Source organism: Lygodium microphyllum, chromosome 2, assembly GCF_053477565.2.
Source record: "Lygodium microphyllum isolate KBCC chromosome 2, Lygodium_microphyllum_v1.1.10, whole genome shotgun sequence".
Classification (NCBI taxonomy): Eukaryota; Viridiplantae; Streptophyta; class Polypodiopsida; order Schizaeales; family Lygodiaceae; genus Lygodium; species Lygodium microphyllum.
Genome location: NC_141136.1, coordinates 169,328,863 through 169,349,330, shown reverse-complemented (window position 1 = coordinate 169,349,330; position 20,468 = coordinate 169,328,863). Strand labels below are relative to the sequence as shown.

Genomic DNA, 20,468 nt, shown 5'->3' with positions numbered 1-20,468 from the left:
AACCACCCTTAGATTGTTGAGAATGGCAATCCATTATGTGGGGGTGAGTGTAAGGGCTTTGTAGGTATAGTATAATGATTGTTGGTTGCAAGAAACACCTATATATGGAGTAGTCGTCACTCAAACTCTGATTTCCTAGGCTCATTGGTGAACCCTTGCAAGTCGCATGTGTGGCATCACGAGGGTGTAGTTTTGAGATATGTCTCAATGTTATATCTTTCGATATTATAAATACAAAGATTTTTTATTGATATATTTTGTGTGACTTTTCATTATGCCATTTTTCGGCCTCATGACATGTTATGACTTGAAGTATCGTGAAGGTTCCTTATACCCTGTCCCCTGAGCCCTCCCCGCGCACACAAGTTAAAGAAATAAAAGACGCACGGGTGTTAAAAGAGAGAAACTCTGGCGGGGTCTTCCAAATCAGAACCCAGAAGTGAATGTATGAGAAGGATGGCCAAAGAGGTTCCTGGGTCATCGCGTGCTCTCATCGATGTGTTGGGTCTCTCTCTCTCTCTCTCTCTCTCATATACATTGAACTGTGCTGTGTGTCTTGGATTGACGAATGCGGGTAAGGATTTTTGCAGAGTCTTCTAGCGAGGATGAGGATCAGTTGGACGAGACACCGCCTGAGTTCTATGACCCCACCATGGACGAGCGAGACCAAGCCTGGGCGGACAAGAAGAGGAAAGGCAGGACTTCCGATGCTGTTCTCAGCTGCCCTGCCTGCTTCACTACTCTGTGCATCGATTGCCAAAGGTCATCCCCTCTAACCCTACTTCGAGTAATGTTCGAATTTGTTTTATAAAGACAATGTTGTGGATAATCGAAAGGTCAGCATCAAAGCCTGCATATATGCCAGGATTTCCAATTAAAATATTCCTATTCTAGCCATGAGATAATAGGCGATATGAGGCACTAATGGGGATTTCCTTATCTTAACATCTAGAAGTTACATTGCAAACTGGGTATGTGAGCACTGGCCAGCAGTACGTTTCATACTTATCCCAATCCAAATACTGTGAAGTGATCTAAGTGTCAAAAGTATACAGATTATGAGGTTGATACAAAAAAGTAAAGGCGCGAGCGAGTTGTGAAGGACGGGGAACAGATGATTTGTACAATCCGGCTAGGTTATCTTGTGTGGAGCTGGTCTTGGAATATACCTGTTTCATGCCAGCAATGAACATCCGATTCTGGATATTCGTGGATTTGAATCTGAATACTTGCATCATCCACAGCTACCTTGGAATGTGTTTGATTAATTGCACCTTGGAAGATGTGAGGATACACTAAAATTTGCAGAGAAATTACACAAAGTGTACGGATACAACTAACACACAATGAACTGAGATGAAAATGAAAATAAAGAAGAAGATGATAGAACAATCAATGCTGAAATGAATAACGAATGAATAAGGGAGAGATTCAAGGATAGAGTTGAGCGGAGGCACTGTTTCTCATGGGAGCATGTTAAGCGAGAGTGTTGTCGGCCGAGAACGGATAACAAATGTAGCAATCTACCAATGTCTATGTAGAAGGATGTTTTAGGGCTGAAGGAGAGTTACAGACAGAAAACTGCAGTAGTTCATTGGTTATGGAGGCTGTCTGGGTGGCCCTTGCAGCATGAGACACTCCACAACCAGCAGGATAGCAGCATAAACTACAGCATGCAGAAGCTGGGAGAGTTGGAAACAGGCTGGAGCAGTCTGGGCAGGAACACCAGTTGGTTGACCGTGAAATCGTAAACACAGCAGTATGCAGTGAACAGTAGCACCTCTAGGAGATGGGCAGCTGCCTCCAGCAGTTGGGTGGGAGCCTTGAAGGGAAGGTCACAGTGTAGATGATCGAGATGATGATAGAAGAGAGCTGGCATTGAAAGGAGTGTGGGATGAAGGGATGAAAGTGGCAATGCACCAAAGTCCCTTTTTATAGAACTTTCTGAACCAGTTGTCATATCACTGTTCTTGAGTCTCATATTAATTGGTTGAATTCTTTGTGGGATTGTCTTAAGAGCCAGTCTGAATAGAAGCTGGAGTAGAAAACACAGGTTGGTTGACAGTGGAACAGCAAACACAGCAGTATGCAGTGTATGGTAGCACCTCTAGGCGATGGGCAGCAGCCTTCAGCAGTAGGGCAGAAGTCTTGAGTAGCAGGGCAACAGCCTGGATGGGAAGGTGATGATGTAGATAATTAAGATGATGATGGAGGAGGGCTGGCATTCAATGTAGAAGTGTGGGATGAAGGGATGAAAGGACAGTGTGTACCAAGTCCCCTTTTATAGAAGTTTCTGGGCCAGTTGTTCTGTTGAATGTTCTTGAGTCTTGTACTAATTGATTTAGTTATTTTTGGGGTTGTTTTAAGAGCTAGTATGGACAGTAGCTAGAGAAGAAAACACAGGCTGGTTGACAGTGGACCAGCAAACACAGCTGTATGCTTTGTACAATAGCACCTCTAGGAGATGGGTTAGCTGCCTTAAGCAGCTGGGTGGCAGCCTGTAGCAGTAGGTGTAGGAGCTTGGAAGGGAGGTGATGGTGTAGATAATCAAGAAGATGACGGAGGAGAGTTGGCATTGAAAGTAGAATGTGGGATGAAGGGATGAAAGCGGCAATGCACATTGGGTCTCCTTTTATAGATTTTTAGAAAAAAGAAAGTCCTTTTATAGAAATTTCTAAGCCGATTGCCCCATTCAATATTCTTGAATCTCGTACTAATTGATTTAATTCTTTTTAGGATTGTTTAAGAGCCAAAAAATTGTGGTTAATCAAGTGGCAACTTCTTGTGCCTTAACACCGCTTCTTAGGCCCAAGAAGGGGGATCGAAGAGAGTGAAAAGAAGGCTCTAGTTTTGTCGAAGTGGTTCCACCCAAGAGAGACCAAGGCATTGGGCTAACATTGTCATGCAAAGCCATTCTAGACCTACTAGGTGTAACCGGCCTGTTCACTGGGAAGAGCGGTAGTGTACAACCAAAATATATAAATACTTTCACCCAATTCAAAGTCGCCCACTTTACCTGAACTTAAAGACACAGAATCAAGAAGACATACAGGAAGCTAGAATGCTCCTGTTGCAACACATACACCCTGTTGGCTCCTAAGTTAGGCGTCCCTTGCGGTATTTCTTTATTTTTTAAAAGAAAAAGTACAATGGGCTGTTTTTCACCTATTCTGGGTGAAATTTGACAGAATAACAGTACAATTACTGACCCAAATCAAGTTGACCAGGAGGGGAAACTCTGCCCAAGTCTGAATCTTCTGGTTGGAGTGCAGAATTGACCATTTCAACCTGCTGTATTTACTGGTTCAGACCTGTTCTGAGACCTATTCCCTGTGCTGTTCAGCCCACTGTAATTACTGGTTCAGACCTGTTCTGACACCTGTTCTCAGCTCATATTGTTCCCTGCATTGTCCTACATCATCTGGGCCAAGTGCCCCTTGATTCTGACATCAATTGGGCTCTGAATTAACCTCTGAACAGTCCAAAAACAGTACTGATTCAGTGCTGTTTCAGACACTTACTTGGTGAGGTTATCAGCCTCACCTGTCCCTGCTAGGACAGCATACAACTGCTCCTGTTCCTGGAGAAAGGAGGCTCTTGCCTCATGCAAAAATAGCATATTCCACACAGCTGTACCTAAATCAGAAGAAAGGCCCTTGATTCTGCAGCATAACCATACTGTCAGGGAGAGAGAGAGAGAGTAAGAAGCAAGTTCAAGCCTCTGTGTATCATAGACAAGGTAGACCAGCTCTCAAGAGCTCTCCATCTGCAGCAATCCATCTCCCTTTCACAAAAATGAGTCCCCCCATGCATTGAAACTCGTTTTTTGGTGCTGTCCTCTCTCTCTCTTTTGGGAATTTATGCCCAAATTGTGACACATGGCATACATGTAACAATTTTCCTGTTTAAACCTTTCGGTCTAAAATTCTCCATCCTCAGTTCAAAATTTGACCTCGGCATAGACCAGAGGATTAATCCTCGTACAAAAACGAAGATAATGACGTGAACAGATTCTGGGGTCCAAAAATAGTAACTGCCTAAATTTTAGGAGTTGCTTCCATTGCATCCCCACTAGTCTTCTGACCATCTTTGCAGACTATGGCTACATCCAAATCTGTAATGTAGCTCAACTGAAAGTGAATTTCCACTGATGACCCCACATGGACTAATCTCTTGAAGATTTGTTCTTCTTCACTTTGAACTAGTCTCTTCCAGGCTAGTTCTTCAACACACTTGTCCATATACACTTTGACAAGTCTCTTCCAGGCTTGTCAATCTACAGTGCCATCAGTCTCTTCCAGACTTATACTAGACCTTAACTGTCCAGTCTTGACTCACTAGACATTCCTATCCGTTTCACAAATTGGCCATGCAACTCAGACATTTAGATTTCAAGAGGGATCCTTCCAAAAAGAAAAACCAAATAAAATATGTAATAAAGAAATCAACAAAAAGGTAATAGTTGTCATAGTCTTGTGACATACATTCCTCTTGAAATTGCAAACGTCCTCGTCTGCATGAATGTCATACATGCTTCCAGCTAACCTAGTGATCTTATACTTGTCAGCACATGTATAACACATACATGCTATCAGTCAACATTGTGAACTGAACACACTGTTAACACATGTATGTTCTAACTATGAAACATGGCAGACTATCATCATGTGACTCCACATCACTGTTTCTAGATATAGTGGCCGGTATACCACAATGATATCCCCATAGTGGCAGATTCTCATTTGATGACTCCACATCACCCTGACTAGAGATCTAGTGGCCGGTACATCAAAATGATATCCCCACTGAGCCAGTTCACAAAATACATGCCCGATCGAGTAACTATTGTTACAACATATATTGAATCCAATAGAAGTAAAAACTGTATTCTTGCAAGCAATACTTACTTCTTTAGCACTGAGAAAACCATATGGACACAATAAGTGTTTACCTGTACAAAATCTGTTTCTGTACATAATTTCTTTCTTAAGCAATTGTCACTTTGACAATCTATTTCAGCTTAGAGGTACAAGGGGTCAAGGTAGGTTGCAAGCGAAACGCTTCAAGGTAAAGTTCCAACACATTAGGTGACTCTGCAAGTTTACCTTCATCCATCCACTTAGCATCTATAGCTGGATAGTTCTTGAACTTAACCAAATACCTTCTAGCAACCTTGCCTTTCACTTTCCTTTCTTTGTGTTCCAATACCTGTTCTGGAACAAGAATTTCATCAAGTTCCTCAACTTCGGGCTGTTTCTCAGCTGGCATATCTTCTGGCACAGCACCCACATAAGGTCTAAGAAGACTTACATGGAAAGCATTATGAATCTTCCAATTGTCAGGCAATTTCAGCCTATAGCTGACATCACTAATCTTCTCTGTTACTTGAAAAGGCCCATAGTATCGCATACTAAGCTTAGTGAAAAGACTTTCCTTGCCTTTCTGCTTCTTTAAGCGTGTCTTTTCAAACCGTAACAGTACCCAATCACCAAGTGAAAATATCAATTCACGACGGTGATGGTCAGCAGCTTTCTTTTGCTTTGCCCGAGTCCTTTCAAGGGCATGCTTAACTTTTTGATACATTTCACCCATACTCTGCACATACTGATCTGCTTGAAAGATCTTCTCCTTTGTATGGAAAATGGGAGGAACCTTTTTACCACCTTCAACAATTTCAAAAGGGGCTTTGCCTGTTGATGAATGCACAGTATTATTGTATGCATACTCGACCAAAGGCAAATACTGCTCCCACTTTGACTTGTGTTCTGACACACAACACTTAAGCAGATCCAAGACAGTAGAATTTGCCTCTTCTGACTGTCCATCAGTCTGTGGATGAAATGACGATGAGAACTTAAGCGTTGTGCCCATGTTCTCAAATATGCCTTTCCAGAATAGACTAGTTATCCGTGGATAACGGTCACTGACAATAGACTGTGGCATACCATGATACTTGAAGACATTGCACATAAACAAACGTGCCATCTAATCTGGTTTTATCTTCTTCCTAACAGTAATGAAATGAGCCTGTTTGCTAAACTTGCAAATAATAGTCTATATCCCATCATTTCCTGTCTGTGTCCTTGGAAGATCAAAGATAAAATCCATAGCTATACTTTCCCATGGTTTATCCGGAATAGGCAATGGTTGTAAAAGCCCTGGTGCTTTTTGCCTGTCAAACTTGACCTTCTAACAAATCAAACAGTGCCGCACAAAAGCATCCACGTCTCTTCTCAAAGTAGGCCAATAAAAGAATGTCTGTACTGCTTTGACTATTGCATCAATACCACGATGCCCTGCATACGGTGGAGAATGACTCTCTGTCATAACTTTCCGTCTCAATGGCATAGTCACACATAGTCTACCATGCATCAACATGAAACCATCCTTGAGAAGATAATGCTCATGTTGTCCATTGACAAGCTGATCAAAGATCCTTGCAAAATCTGCATCATCAGCATACTGTTCCTTCATATCATCAAGCTCATGATGATAAGGAATTGACACAGCTGAAATTTGTGGCTTCCTTGACAAAGCATCAGCCACAACATTCTTTTTGCCTTCCACATGCACAATCTGAAAATGGAACATTGACCAAAAGTTTGCCCAACGCATATGCTTTTCTGACAGCTTAGTCTGAGTTAAGAAATAACGCAACGTCTGATGATCTGTCTGGACAACAGAATCTGCCCCAAGTAGGTAGTGTTTCCAATAAGAAAGCGCATGAATCACTGCCAACAATTCTTTCTCATAGACTTGCATTGTCTTCTCTGGCCCTCGCAAGATTCTGCTTTCACAAGCCACTACCCGGCCATCTTGCATTAGCACTGCACCAATGCTATTGCCACAGGCATCACACTGGACAACAAATGACATTCTAAGATCTGGCAGAATGATCACTGGACTAGAAGTTATCTTTTCTTTAAGAAGATTAAAAGCTGAAATCTCTTTCTGTGTCCACTGGAAAGGGATTCCTTTCTTTTGTAAAGCATGTAAAGGTGAAGCAATCTCTGCAAAATTGCGAATGAACCTCCTGTAGTAAGAACACAAACCCAAGAAGCTTCTAACATCATGGACAGTCTTCAGATCTGGCCATGTTCTAATTGCTTCAACCTTAGTAGGATCCATTCGGACACCATCCTTTGACACTACGTGCCCCAGGAACTGGATTTCTTCCAAGAAGAACTCACTCTTCTTGCCATTGATAAGCAACCTATTACTGCAAAGCTCATCAAAGACTGCTTTCAAGTGTTCTCTATGCTCCTGTTCATTCTTTGAAAAGACAATCATGTCATCAAAGAATGTACCAACAAACTGCCTGTATGGACGAAAAATCCTGTCCATCATTCGATTAAACGTAGCAAGAGCATTAGTAAGTCCAAATGGCATTACCAAGAACTCATAGAGACCAAACGTCGTCCTAAATGCAGTCTTATGCATCTTCTCTTGCTTAATCCTGATCTGGTGGTATCCACTCTTCAAATCTATCCTGCTGAAAATTGACGCTCCTTCCAAACGGTCAAGGATGTCGTCAATTCTTGGAATGGGGAACCTGTTCTTGATGGTACTCTTGTTCAACGCTCGGTAATCTATGCACATGCGCCAAGAGCCATCCTTCTTCTGCACTAGGAGCACTGGTGAGCAAAAGGGAGATGAACTTGGTTGAATCAGCCCTTTTTCCAATAGCTCATTCACCTGGCTCAATATCTCTTTCTGTTGGGCTGCACTAACCCTATACGGAGGTCTATTTGGTGGGCTACTGCTTGGCACCAAATCTATTGCATGATCCTCAGACCTCTCTGGTGGCAACTGTGATGGTAATGAGTCAGAAAAACAATCACTGAACTGAGACAAGAAAGCAGACCTGTCTCTATCTAACATAGAAAAATTTGACTCATCATTATCCTTGACATCACGTGCAAAAATCAAGTATGCAGAAAGATGATTCTTTATTACAGATGTAATGGCAGAAGCTGATACAATAGGTACAAACTCTCCTTTAAGCTTTTCATCAAGCACATGAGTCTTTTCCCTATGTTCCAAAGTTAGTGTCTTGTTAAAGGCATCCATCACACCATGCTTTCTGAACAACCATGGCATGCCCAACAAGACATCGCAGCCTTCAAGTGACATGATATAAAATTCTTCTGCATCAACATAAGACTGTATATGAAGAGTCAAGACGCAGCTTCCCAAGAATGGGTGTCACAGACTCTGAGTGACCAAGACATGCCAACCCTGCCTCTGCTGTGTAGCCCATCTCATCTGCTCTATGCCCAAAGTAGAAGCCAAATCTGGTGAGATAAAGTTTGCCTTAGCTCCAGGATCAAAGAAAATAAGTACATGTTGATCCCTAACTTTACCCCAAGCTCTGCAGAGCTCATTAGCATCCGAGTGTGGCTTGTCTCCCAGCATATTTGGCACTAAACCTGCTGAAGGTTTGGGCTTCTTTCCTTTCCTGTCCTCTTTATCATCATCAGCTGATCTCTTATTCTTGTCCGGACAGTTAGACGCAATATGACCAGTCTTCTCACAGATAAAGCACATCCTCTCAGCCATTAAAGCCTCTCTCTCTTCAAGAGACTTGCGCACAAAAGGTTTCTTCTGGTCCTTTGGCTGCTGTCCAAAGGACTTGGCTGGCTTCTTCTTGAACTGCCAAGATTTACCTGTGCTTTGAGAAATCTGAGAAACCTGTTTACCAAATGGCTTCTTTGCTGAAAATTTTGCAGATTTGTCCTGTTTAATGCTGCCCCCAAAACCACTTGACTGTCCCAACAATAATGCATTTCTTGTGGTAGCATTCTCAATTAACTGAGTCAAAGTGGTGACCTTTGTCTTTGTACAATAATTCTGGAGTTCCTTGGGCAGCCCACAACAATATTTCTCTATCTGCTCGGTCAATGGCACAACCCTGTAAGAAGTGACTGGAAGCAAAGCCTCCCAAAACTTCTTGTTATAGTCTTTCAGATCCTTGCATTTAGATGCATCCAAATTGTGCCAAGCTGACATAACATCGATCTCAAATTCATTGGTCAACCAAGCATAAGCAAATACTTGCTTAAAGTAAGTCCAAGTGGCAGGAGCCTGTCCTTGCATCAACAGTGTACTCCACCACTGACTAGCATTGTCCTTAAGAAAAGTGGCAGCTTTCCGGACCTTAGAAGGCTCTGTAAAGTTCCCTCCTGCAAATGCGGCATCAAACTGCTGTAAGAAAGAGAGTGCCTTAGTCCTATCTTCAAACCCTCGAAAGATATCAAACTGTACGGCTGCATCCCCTTCCTTGTATGGCTTTGGCTTCTCATGAGCCATGAAGGGATCCATAGGATATGCCTGTAACATAGGAACACTAACAGATGGCATAGAAGTTGCTGGACCACTGACTACAGGGCTTGTAGACACAATACTTGCTTGTTGATTTTGATAACCAGCCATACCAAAAGTGCCCTGTGGCATGCCAAAACTGCCCTGAACTCCCTGAAATCCAGGTTGTATGCCTATATTGCCATACATGGGGTTTGGCATAAAACCCGGTGTACCCCCAAACACTGTTCCTGGTACATAAATCTGGTTTCTAGGCGCGTAACCAGCCATACTCTGAAATATAGATCCACCTCCAAAGTATCCAGGATGTACAGAGGTCGGTGGGAAAACCTGTGGTAAAGCTTGAAAACTGTTTTCCTGTCCATTTAAACCAACATTTGGCTGCTGTAAAGTGGCAGGCTGAACTGGCAATGCCTGTGTAACTAGCGTTTCCACCACCTGTTCCTGGACAGTCGGAACCAATCTTGGAGTCTCCATTGACTTCGCAAGCTGCCTTGGTGTTTCCACTGAATCTGCAGCATGCTTACCCTTATCCTGGACCTCTACTGGATCCAAAATCTTTTGCAGATGGCTGCAAAAATGCCAAAAACCTTGGATTCTGCATCACTTGAGTAAACATACTCACAGCAGCAATTAACTGAGTCTTGAAAGTGTCTTCATCCATAGAAGAAGCTGTAAGAACTTGTGGCTCAACCATAACAGGAGTAACAAACTGTGGAGGTCTAGAAGACTCTCCCACCTCATGAACAACAGGGATCTCCTGTGATGAAGACGCTTCCTCTCTGGTGTCTTCCTTTCTATCAGCCATAATGCACAATTCTGTGTCTTACACCCAAACAGACCCTGGCTCACTCTTTAGGGAAAAAGTGATTCGATCCCGACAATGGAACCATGTAACCGGCCTGTTCACTAGGAAGGGCGGTAGTGTACAACCAAAATATATAAATGCTTTCACCCAATTCAAAGTCGCCCACTTTACCTGAACTTAAAGACACAGAACCAAGAAGACATACAGGAAGCTAGAATGCTCCTGTTGCAACACATACACCCCGTTGGCCCCTAAGTTAGGCGCCCCTTGCGGTATTTCTTTATTTTTTAAAAGAGAAAGTACAATGGGCTGTCTTTCACCTATTCTGGGTGAAATTTGACAGCATAACAGTACAATTACTGACCCAAATCAAGTTGACCAGGAGGGGAAACTCTGCCCAAGTCTGAATCTTCTGGTTGGAGTGCAGAATTGACCATTTCAACCTGCTGTATTTACTGGTTCAGACCTGTTCTGAAACCTGTCTACAACTCATACTGTTCCTTGTACTGTTCAGCCCACTGTAATTACTGGTTCAGACCTGTTCTGACACTTGTTCTCAGCTCATATTGTTCCCTGCATTGTCCTGCATCATCTGGGCCAAGTGCCCCTTGATTCTGACATCAATTGGGCTCTGAATTAACCCCTGAACAGTCCAAAAACAGTACTGATTCAGTGCTGTTTCAGACACTTACTTGGTGAGGTTATCATCCTCACCTGTCCCTGCTGGGACAGCATACAACTGCTCCTGTTCCTGGAGAAAGGAGGCTCTTGCCTCATGCAAAAATAGCATATTCCACATAGCTGTACTTGAATCAGAAGAAAGGCCCTTCTGCAGCATAACCATACTGTCAGGGAGAGAAAGAGAGAGTAAGAAGCAAGCTCAAGCCTCTGTGTATCATAGACAAGGTAGACCAGCTCTCAAGAGCTCTCCATCTGCAGCAATCCATCCCCCTTTCACAAAAATGAGTCCCCCCATGCATTGAAACTCGTTTTTTTGTGCTCCTCTCTCTCTCTCTTTTGGGAATTTATGCCCAAATTGTGACACATGGCATACATGTAACAATTTTCCTGTTTAAACCTTTCGGTCTAAATTTCTCCATCCTCAGTTCAAAGTTTGACCTCGGCAGAGACCACAGGATTAATCCTCGTACAAAAACGAAGATAATGACGCGAACAGATTCTGGAGTCCAAAAATAGTAACTCCCTAAATTTTAGGAGTTACTTCCATTGCATCCCCACTAGTCTTCTGACCATCTTTGCAGACTATGGCTACATCCAAATCTGTAATGTAGCTCAATTGAAAGTGAATTTCCACTGATGACCCCACATGGACTAATCTCTTGAAGATTTGTCCATCTTCACTTTGAACTAGTCTCTTCCAGGCTAGTTCTTCAACACACTTGTCCATATACACTTTCACAAGTCTCTTCCAGGCTTGTCAATCTACAGTGCCATCAGTCTCTTCCAGACTTATACTGGATCTTAACTGTCCAGTCTTGACTCACTAGACATTCCTGTTTGTTTCACAAACTGGCCATGCAACTCAGGTGTTTAGATTTCAAGAGGGATCCTTCCAAAAAGAAAAACCAAATAAAATATGTAATAAAAAAATCAACAAAAATGTAATAGTTGTCACAGTCTTGTGACACTAGGATAGCACTATCGATGAATATCTTCTCTTCTGTCACCCTAGACATCACCTTAATCAAGACATTGAACCAAGGGTGCAATGAAGGATTGTCTAGGGGCTTGCAATGATTACAAAGGTGATAAGAACTACTATGGGAATTACATTTTTTTCTTTTTTAGTTAGTGTTTTTGATGTTTGAATGAGTTCAAAAAGAGAGACCAAAGTACAATACTACAATCAAGGTGTAAAGAAATGCCCTAATATAGAAAACACAAATACAATTGTATGACAAAACATAAAGCGATAACAGAACATAGGTAGGGTTAGGGTAACTCAGAGACAATAAACACCGTGAATAATCTTGAATGAATGAATCTTAATAATACAATGCTCATGTAGCAGATACATTGTGGTGAATGAATAGTTTATCTCAAACACTCGTGTCTTGAGGACCTAGACAGAGGTAATGAATTGGAGAGTGTCGTACTCCAATGGATCCCTAAATGCAGCAAGGCAACCTATGAAGATGTTTGGCAGCAGCAAATGCAGCAATATAGATGTTGGATCAATGTTAGATAGACAGAGGAGAGAAAATCTGCAAATGCAACCACTAGAGTGTAGGGGTTAGGAGGAAGACACTGGGAAAGACAACACAAAGGATGATGGCGGCAACAATTGGTGTAGATGGTGTGTAGTCTCTAGAGTGAAAACGCAGCTTGTATGTGGTCGCCAATAGCAGGGCAATGGAGTAGATGCAGTAAATGCAGTCTTTGATCAAGTCGCCAGCTGCAAACATAGGCTTTTGGAGGTAGGCGACATTTGGCAGTAGCAGTATAGGGTGTGGACAGCGAGGCAAAGGCTAGAAATAGATAGAAGGTGCAAACACAGCCATCAGAGTGTAGGCAATAGGCAGTAAGACATTGGGAAGGACAAAACACAAAGGATGATGATGGCAAGAGCTGGTGTAGATTGTGCACAGTCTCCAAAGTGAAACACAGCTTGTATGTGGTTGCCAACAATAGGGTGATGGAGTAGATGTAGCAAATGCAACCCTTGATTAGGTTGTAATTGGAAACGCAGCCTTTTGGAGGCAAGTGACAATTGGCGGCAGTAGTACAGGGTGTGGAAAGTGAAGTAAAGGCTGAAAATAGACGCTAGAAGGATGTAGCGAGTGTAGGGTCTCATGCTCGCATGGCACCCATTCCTCACGAGGGTGCCTGACGGATAGTGTGTTGAGACATAGAGAAAAGATATGTAGAGATCCAATAGAGAGAGGAGATATACCATATACACTCCCAAAGACTATATCATATTGATCACAATCTACATATATATAGGTGAGACCTAGTCTAGATAGGGTGAGCTATATATAGCCCCAACACTCCTACTCAAACAAAGGTCTCTAGTTGCATTGGGGAGTACAAGGGAAAAATCCGAGCTCCTATATACAAATGTAGAAACATGATCAAGAAGGATTATTATGTACATGTGAAGTGAATCTGTGCATGTGAAGTGAAACTGAATATGTATGTACAAAGATGACTAAGAGGTCTGAGGTGTATGTGCACATGTGAAGTATATGGTGCCTACAAGGAGTATGTACAATGGCGCTACAATGTCGTAGTAGATTAATTTCCAAAGATTGAAGTTGAGACAACTCCAAGTTCCGAGCGCAGCAGAGTGAAGCATGCTCCATTGAGTCCTTTGGTGAATATATCTACAGTCATCTGATTACTTGGACAATGTTCAATCATCATCGTGCCTTTCTTTACTTCATATCGAACATAATGACAATGCACTGCAATATGTTTAGACTTGTTATGTTGAACATAGCCTTTAGCAAGACTAATAGCACTTTGGTTATCACATTGAAGTGGTGTGCTGGAGAGAGGAGGATGGCCAATATTTGATAGAACTTATTGAAGCCATACTAGCTTTCGAATCGCTAAAGATGCAGCTATATATTCAGCCTTTGTAGTGGAAACAACAACACAACGTTGTTTCTTGCTAGTCCAAGAAATAAGACAACGACTGATAAAGAAACAATTTCCACTTGTAGAACACATAGATAAGTGAAAGCTTGCCCAATTTGCATCTGTATAACCTAAAAGTTGAAGTGAATGTAGAGAATTAGAGTTTTGTTGGCGTTGATAAACTAACCCAATATCTTTAGTGTCTTTTAAATACTTCAAAACTCGTTTAGTTCAATGTTTAAGGCATGGAGAACTAAGATGTTGTCTAAGAAAATTTGGAGCAAAAAGAATGTTAGGACGAGAATTTAAGCCAACAAATTGAAGACATCCAACGAGATTAGCATAAGGTTGATGTAATGCTAATTGTCCATTATTTTGCAGAAAGCGAGTTTTTGGTAGAGCTTACAAGACAAGGAGAGTGGGTGTGTTGAAGCTATATATAGCTCACCCTATCTAGACTAGGTCTCACCTATATATATGTAGATTGTAATCAATATGATATTGTCATGAGGACATGTATTTTTGAAACCTCACTTAACATGTGGATTAACTTTTAATAACATAATTAAGTAAATGTTGCACATGTGAGGTGCAATTGGGATTAGAGTAAATTTACGAGCTCGGGACTCAAGAAAATCATGGGATGTCAAAGGTAAAAGTTGTTATAAGTTATGCTGCACAGGTACTTGGTGGTATCTGGTGCCAATTGTTGGCCTAGGTTATTCATTTGGCCATAAAGTGTTAGTTGGTGACATTAGAAAAGTGGCGTTTAATGGTACCTAACGCCAATCTGATGGTCAAAGATGGCACAAAGACACTTGGGAATGGAAGTTGCCTAGCCAATTTAATTATTGGCCAGTCAGATTATTTTGCAGGGCACTGAAATAATTATTAGATTAATTTTCAGTATTTAAAGACTGAAAATTAGTATTTAATTATGGGTAATGTTGGAAAAACCATTTGGAAAGGCTGCCACTTGTCAAAAATGCCTATGAAGACTGAAAAACGTCTTTAGAGACTGAAGAGAGGTATTTTTAGTGTATTTAGCCTGCAAGAGAGAGGGAGGAGATGCTATTGGTTTGATTTGCAGCCATTGGAGGATCTTCAAAGGGAGCCAGGGGCAGGAGAAGACCAATGAACAGCAGGCGACATCATCTGTAGATTGTTGAGACAGGGTAGCAACAGTAAATGACAAATTTTCTTCAGTTCTTTGCATCTACCAGCTGTTGTGGCAGGGCAGTAGTTGCATTTGACTAATTTTTAGTCATTCTTCGCGACAAAACTCTGAATTTTCTCTCTCTACAGCTAGCTTTCTCTCTCATCTCCCAGCCATTTCATAGCCTTGCTCCAAAGATCTCAACATTTGGATCCTTGGAGGTTGAGAAATTGCTAATTTCTTTGTTGTAAACCCTAATTTACAGTAGAAATTGGGATTTACTAGCAGCCTCGGGAAGTGTGCCGGAAATTGGAAGCTCCAAGACTTTGATTTTTTAGGGCTGAAGGTGAATTTCAGCTAAATTCAGGTGGAGGACTAGCCAACCATTGAATTTGGGGCATCTCCATCGTCTATGAAGTGGGTGAAGGCCAATCAAGTGCCCAAATCAAGGGGCAAAATAGATTGAAGACTTGCTGGTCACTTTGGACAGCAAGGGAAGTTTGGATTGCAAAGGGGACGGGAGAATTCCATTGTAAATCAACTTTTTCTTCAATAAAGAAATACCAAAAGGGGCACTAATTTTGGGGGCAATTGGGTTTGCCTTGTCCAAGATTAGAAGGTAAATTTTGTATTTTCAGATTTGCATTTACTGTTTGCTGCTGTAATTAAGTTGTAATTAGGGATTTACCACTCATTCACGGAAGGAAGGCTAGTTACATGATATAGTCTTTGGGAGTGTATATGGTGTGTCTCTTCTCTCTCTATTGTGTCTCTACATATCTTCTCTCTCTACGTCTCAACATGGTATCTGAGCTATATATAGCTCCAACATAGTGACACTCTTCCACTGGACGTGGGCCTCAACCGGCATGCCATGCACCATAGCAAGAAGGGTTCGAATGATGACTGCTACTTCACCCTTGGCACATCCCGAAGGGAATACAATAGCATTCAATGATATACATGATGCCTTTATACACTTGTTTTTTTATCACAAGACATGCCCGGTGAGCTGTGGGGTGCTCTTCACCTGAATATCGAGAGCATACCCCTCCGATGGGGTGGTTTGAACACATCATATGCCTACAAGGTTCGGTTTATGGCTTAGGACGCAAACCTCGTGCCCTAAACCCCAACCCAAGGGCACGCTTGTATTGTGGGGATTGACTTTAGTGGTTAGTCTCTACACGAGGCATTGCTACTGAGTCAGGTTACGACGGGATATAGCTCTAAGGGGATGGCGGCTGCCATCCAAGGATAGAGGCTTGACTTGAAATTGCCCTATGCCAAAAGAGCGAATTGTAGTCTAAAGAGTTGCACTCCGTGATGGACCGGACCAAAGCTTAAATAATCCTGGACCCCACCACTACACAAGGCACTCTATAGGAGTCGGGTTGCATTCGAGGGCAACCCAAAGGGATAGCGAGTCCAAAGCTAATACCACTAGCAAGACCCCTCGGACTTGTCCTTTAGACCCTTGGGTGCAAGGTAAGTAAGTATCAAGTGGAGACTTGACTCTGATCTGAGATGTCGGTGATAGCTACCAAAAAGAACTCCCAACTCAGATGTGCATAGGGGGAAGCGAGCCGAGAGCTCAAGCTAATGGTAACTCTACCCAGACCTCTGGACTCTAACCCTTGCAAGTTTGTTTGCACAAATTTGGACCTATAGGCGGGGAGGGTGATGGTTCTTGTAATGAGTTCAAGGTCGTGAGCCAGGCTTTGTTGAAACTTGTGTGTCAATGGTTGGATTTGGGACCAGGGTCCAGGGACAAGGGGAGTATGCATTCAACAATTTGGGGATACGGGAGTCTCGATTCCAGCCATAGGGTAGCGTCAATGCCACAATGCAGTGACAATGCTCTAGGACTAACAGATTGGGCTTGCCTTCTCACTAGTCTAAAAACTAACTCAACTTGATACTGGGTGAGGAAATGGCCTAGGGAGGTAGATGCTCAAATTGGCACCTCTCTCTCGAAAGTGATGATTTACTGAAATCATGAGTCTTACCTTGGGGAATCTTGAACTGTGGGGGAGGCAAGGGTGGAAACCCTGAACCATAGATGTGTGAGAGTGCGCAACGGAAGAAGAACACGAACACAGAGGAGAGGAGAGAGAAAGCAGAGAATGAAGGAAGAAAGTCTGCACTGACTGAGATGAATGCTGAATACACTGAAATGGACAGAACAGTCCCTGCACGCAGCCCGGAGCGTCAGTGAGGGAACCAGGACAGACTGGAAGCAGTGGCAGCACCAATGCCGGAGACGGAGGCGACGGGAGCAGTGCTGTACCTGCAGAGCATAATGCTGGACTGACTGGGGGGGCTGATATAAATAGCCCCCAGGCCAGCAAACTGGCCGACCAGCCAAACTGGCCGACTTGGCCAGATTTGGCCGACCAGCCAGATCTGGCCGACTTTGGCCAGATCTGGCCGACTGCCCAGAAAATGGGCAGTCTGGACAAAAAACAGCCCAGTTTGGGCTGTAACACACCCAGGGCTGCTGGCTAACTAGAGCAGCCACCAAAATGACTTGACAGAGCTCCTCTGTCTCTTGTCAGACTCTGACAGGAGCTCACAACCAGGAGATGACAGACTGAGACTGAAAAAAGAGCAGGCTAACACCCCCTCTCAACTCCTGGGAGAGTCTGAAGACCCAAGAACCGCATGTGATGAAGCAAAGAAGCCTGAGGCAACGGCTTCGTAAAGAGATCAGCGGCATTGGCCGCCGTAGGACAATAGACCACCACCAGCTCCGAATCCACGATCCGCTCTCGAACATAGTGATACTGAACCTCAATGTGCTTTGTGCGAGCATGAAACACTGGGTTCTTGGCTAGAGCAAGAGCACTCTGGTTATCCACGCGCAGCTCCGTAGGTCCGGTCGGGGAAAAGCCAATCTCCGCGAGTAAGCGACGGAGCCAAATTGCCTCCATAGCGGTCGAACATAGGGCCCGATACTCAGCCTCTGTAGAGGAAAGTGCCACAGTAGGCTGCTTCTTGCTGCTCCAAGAGACAGCACCAGATCCAAGGGTGAAAGCATAACCTGTAGTGGATCGTCTCGAATCCACATCACCTGCCCAATCAGAATCACTCCATCCAGAAAGGGTAATTCCTTCTCCATACATGATCCCGAAGGATCGAGTCCCTTGCAAATAGCGAAGAACCCGCAAGGCCGCCTACCAGTGAGCCTGGGTAGGAGTCTGCATAAAAGAAGACAATAAAGCCACCACAAAAGAGATATCCGGCCGAGTGTGAAGCAGCCAGATAAGAGAGCCAACAAGGCACCTGTAACGGGTGGGATCGGTAAGAGGAACTCCAGCTGTCAAAAGCTTGGACTCAAGGTCCATGGGGCATGAGATAGGCCGACACTCAGCCATATCAAACTCCGAAAGAAGTTCGGAGATGTACCTGTGCTGCGAGATAAAAATGCCCTGTGCCATCTGATAGATCTCCAGACCTAGAAAGAAGTGAAGGATCCCTAGATCCGTCATGTCAAACTCCTGCTGAAGAATGGACCGTGTATGCTCCACCTGCTGAGTGTCGCTCCCTGTAATGATAAGATCATCCACATACAAGATAAGGAACACCGAAAGAGAATCCACAACCCGTAAGTAGAGGTTGGGATCATAAGCGGAGCGCGCAAAGCCACTCTGTAGAAATAAGCGGTCAATCCGCTGGTACCAAGCACGAGGAGCCTGCTTTAGGCCATAAAGAGCCTTCCGCAGCCTGTAGACATGATCCTCCTTCCCCTGCACAAGAAAACCAGGAGGCTGTGAAACATAAATCTCCTCCTCAAGAATGCCATTCAGAAAAGCAGACTTGACGTCCATCTGGTAGACAGGCCAACGGGGGTGAGCAGCAAGAGCCAAAAGAACTCGGATGGTAGACATCCTGGCTGTAGGAGCAAAAGTCTCAAAGTAATCCAACCCTGCACGCTGTGCAAAACCCTTGGCAACAAGCCTAGCCTTATGCTTGTCCAAGGAGCCATCTGCAAGATACTTGGTCTTTAAAGACCCATTTCACACCAATCACCTTCCATTTCACGGGACGCGGAACAAGCTCCCACGTATGGTTTCGCTCGATGGAATCAAGCTCGGCCTGCATAGCCTGTCTCCAAATATCTTGTGCAAGAGCCTCCTCCACAGTGGAAGGCTCGGAATCCTGAAGAATCTGTGACATAAGAGTATAGTTCACACATAGTGAACTGTCCCGCTGGGCCTGTAAACGGGGTGATCGACGTGGACCTGAAGAAGAAGCAGGAAAGTGAGTAACACATGAATCCTGCATGAGCCGGCGATACCATAAAGGAATCCTGAGAGACTCCTGCGGCTGTGAGGGAGACCGGGGGGTCTCCGGAACCTGTAAAGCACCCAAATCGGAGAGGGACTCCCCCTCACCGAGTGAAGGTAGATCCTCCTCATCTGAAGAAGGCTGTATATCCCGTGAAGATCCCGAAGTGGCGGTAGAAGAGCTCGTAGTAGACGAAGGCACATCCACCAAAGGGGAAAGGGAAGCCGAAGGAGGAGGAATAGGGGGGGTGCTAAGGGGCATCCTGGAAGGAAGGAAAGGGAGAGAAGGTGGGGGGGGGGGGGGGTCCGTCGATGATGAAGAAACATCTGTAATAGAACCATCAATCGGATCCTCAGAGGCCAAAGCCTCATCAAAGATCACATCCCTGCTCACCTCAATCGTCCGCGTCGTCGGGTCATAGAGCTGATATCCCTTCGTGGTCGTACTATAACCAACGAAGATAAGCTTTCGCGACTTAGAGTCGAACTTCGTCTTCCTCTTCTTCTTGTCCACATGGACAAAAGCATCGCACCCAAAGATGCGAAAATGGGACACGGAAGGGTTCTTCCCAAAGAAAGCCTCATACGGAGTCATGTCCAGTAACGCCGAAGTCGGAGAGCGGTTGCGAATATGCACCGCTGTAGCCACCGCCTCACCCCAAAGGAAATGAGGAAGACTCCTATGCTCCAGCATAGATCGGGCCATCTCAATCATGGTCCGATTCGCACGCTCCACCACACCATTCTCTGATGGTGTGTTCGGATGGGAATACTCCACCCGAATACCATGATCCCTGCAAAACTGAGAGAAAAGGTGAGAAGTGAACTCGCCACCGTGATCAGCTCGAACACCACGAACCTTGGAAGTTGTTTGGGTCTCCACAAACACCTGCCACTCACAGAAACGGGAGTATGCCTCGCTCTTGTACTCCAAGAAATAAGGCCACATATAACGACTAAGGTCGTCCACAATCAGCATCAAATACTTGGCCTTCCCAAGGGAGGCCGTGCCCATAGGTCCGCAAAGGTCGGTATGAACCAACTCAAGCGGAGAAATAGCCCGCCTAGAAGCAACCTGCGGGTGAGGCTGCCGGTGCTGCTTGCCCCTCAAGCAGTTAGGGCACAAAGTGTGAAGAGGAGGGAAATCAGGAAGTCCCTCCACCATCTTCCTCCGAGAAGCCCGACGAAGAGAATCGAGGTTCAAATGACCATACCGAGCATGCCAAAGCAGTCCAAGCTCATGGGAAGTCCGCGCAGCCAAGGCTGTGAGCGTATAAAGCCCACCCTCCTG

The 20,468-nt window shown here is 44.1% G+C and overlaps 2 protein-coding genes across 2 annotated transcripts in view; one reads left to right on the top strand and one right to left on the bottom strand.

Moving 5' to 3' along the window:
• The first annotated feature begins 334 nt into the window (after nucleotides 1-334).
• The window catches only part of LOC148040598 (E2F-associated phosphoprotein), a 40,477-nt gene continuing 20,343 nt past the window's right edge, over nucleotides 335-20,468 (top strand). Inside the window, exons 1-2 of the mRNA XM_087701224.1 lie at nucleotides 335-505; nucleotides 591-762. Of these exons, the coding sequence (XP_087557350.1) occupies nucleotides 448-505; nucleotides 591-762 (230 nt within the window). The 5' untranslated portion in view covers nucleotides 335-447. The remainder of the gene's footprint in view (nucleotides 506-590; nucleotides 763-20,468) is intronic.
• Nucleotides 5,011-5,592, bottom strand: LOC148040599 (uncharacterized). The gene has a single exon (XM_087690095.1). The coding sequence runs from the start codon at nucleotides 5,590-5,592 to the stop codon at nucleotides 5,011-5,013; it is 582 nt and encodes a 193-aa protein (XP_087546221.1).

What these genes read in the sequence shown, in the direction of transcription:
- LOC148040599 (XM_087690095.1), bottom strand. Translation starts at nt 5,592, where the DNA reads ATGGGTGAAATGTATCAAAAAGTTAAGCATGCCCTTGAAAGGACTCGG.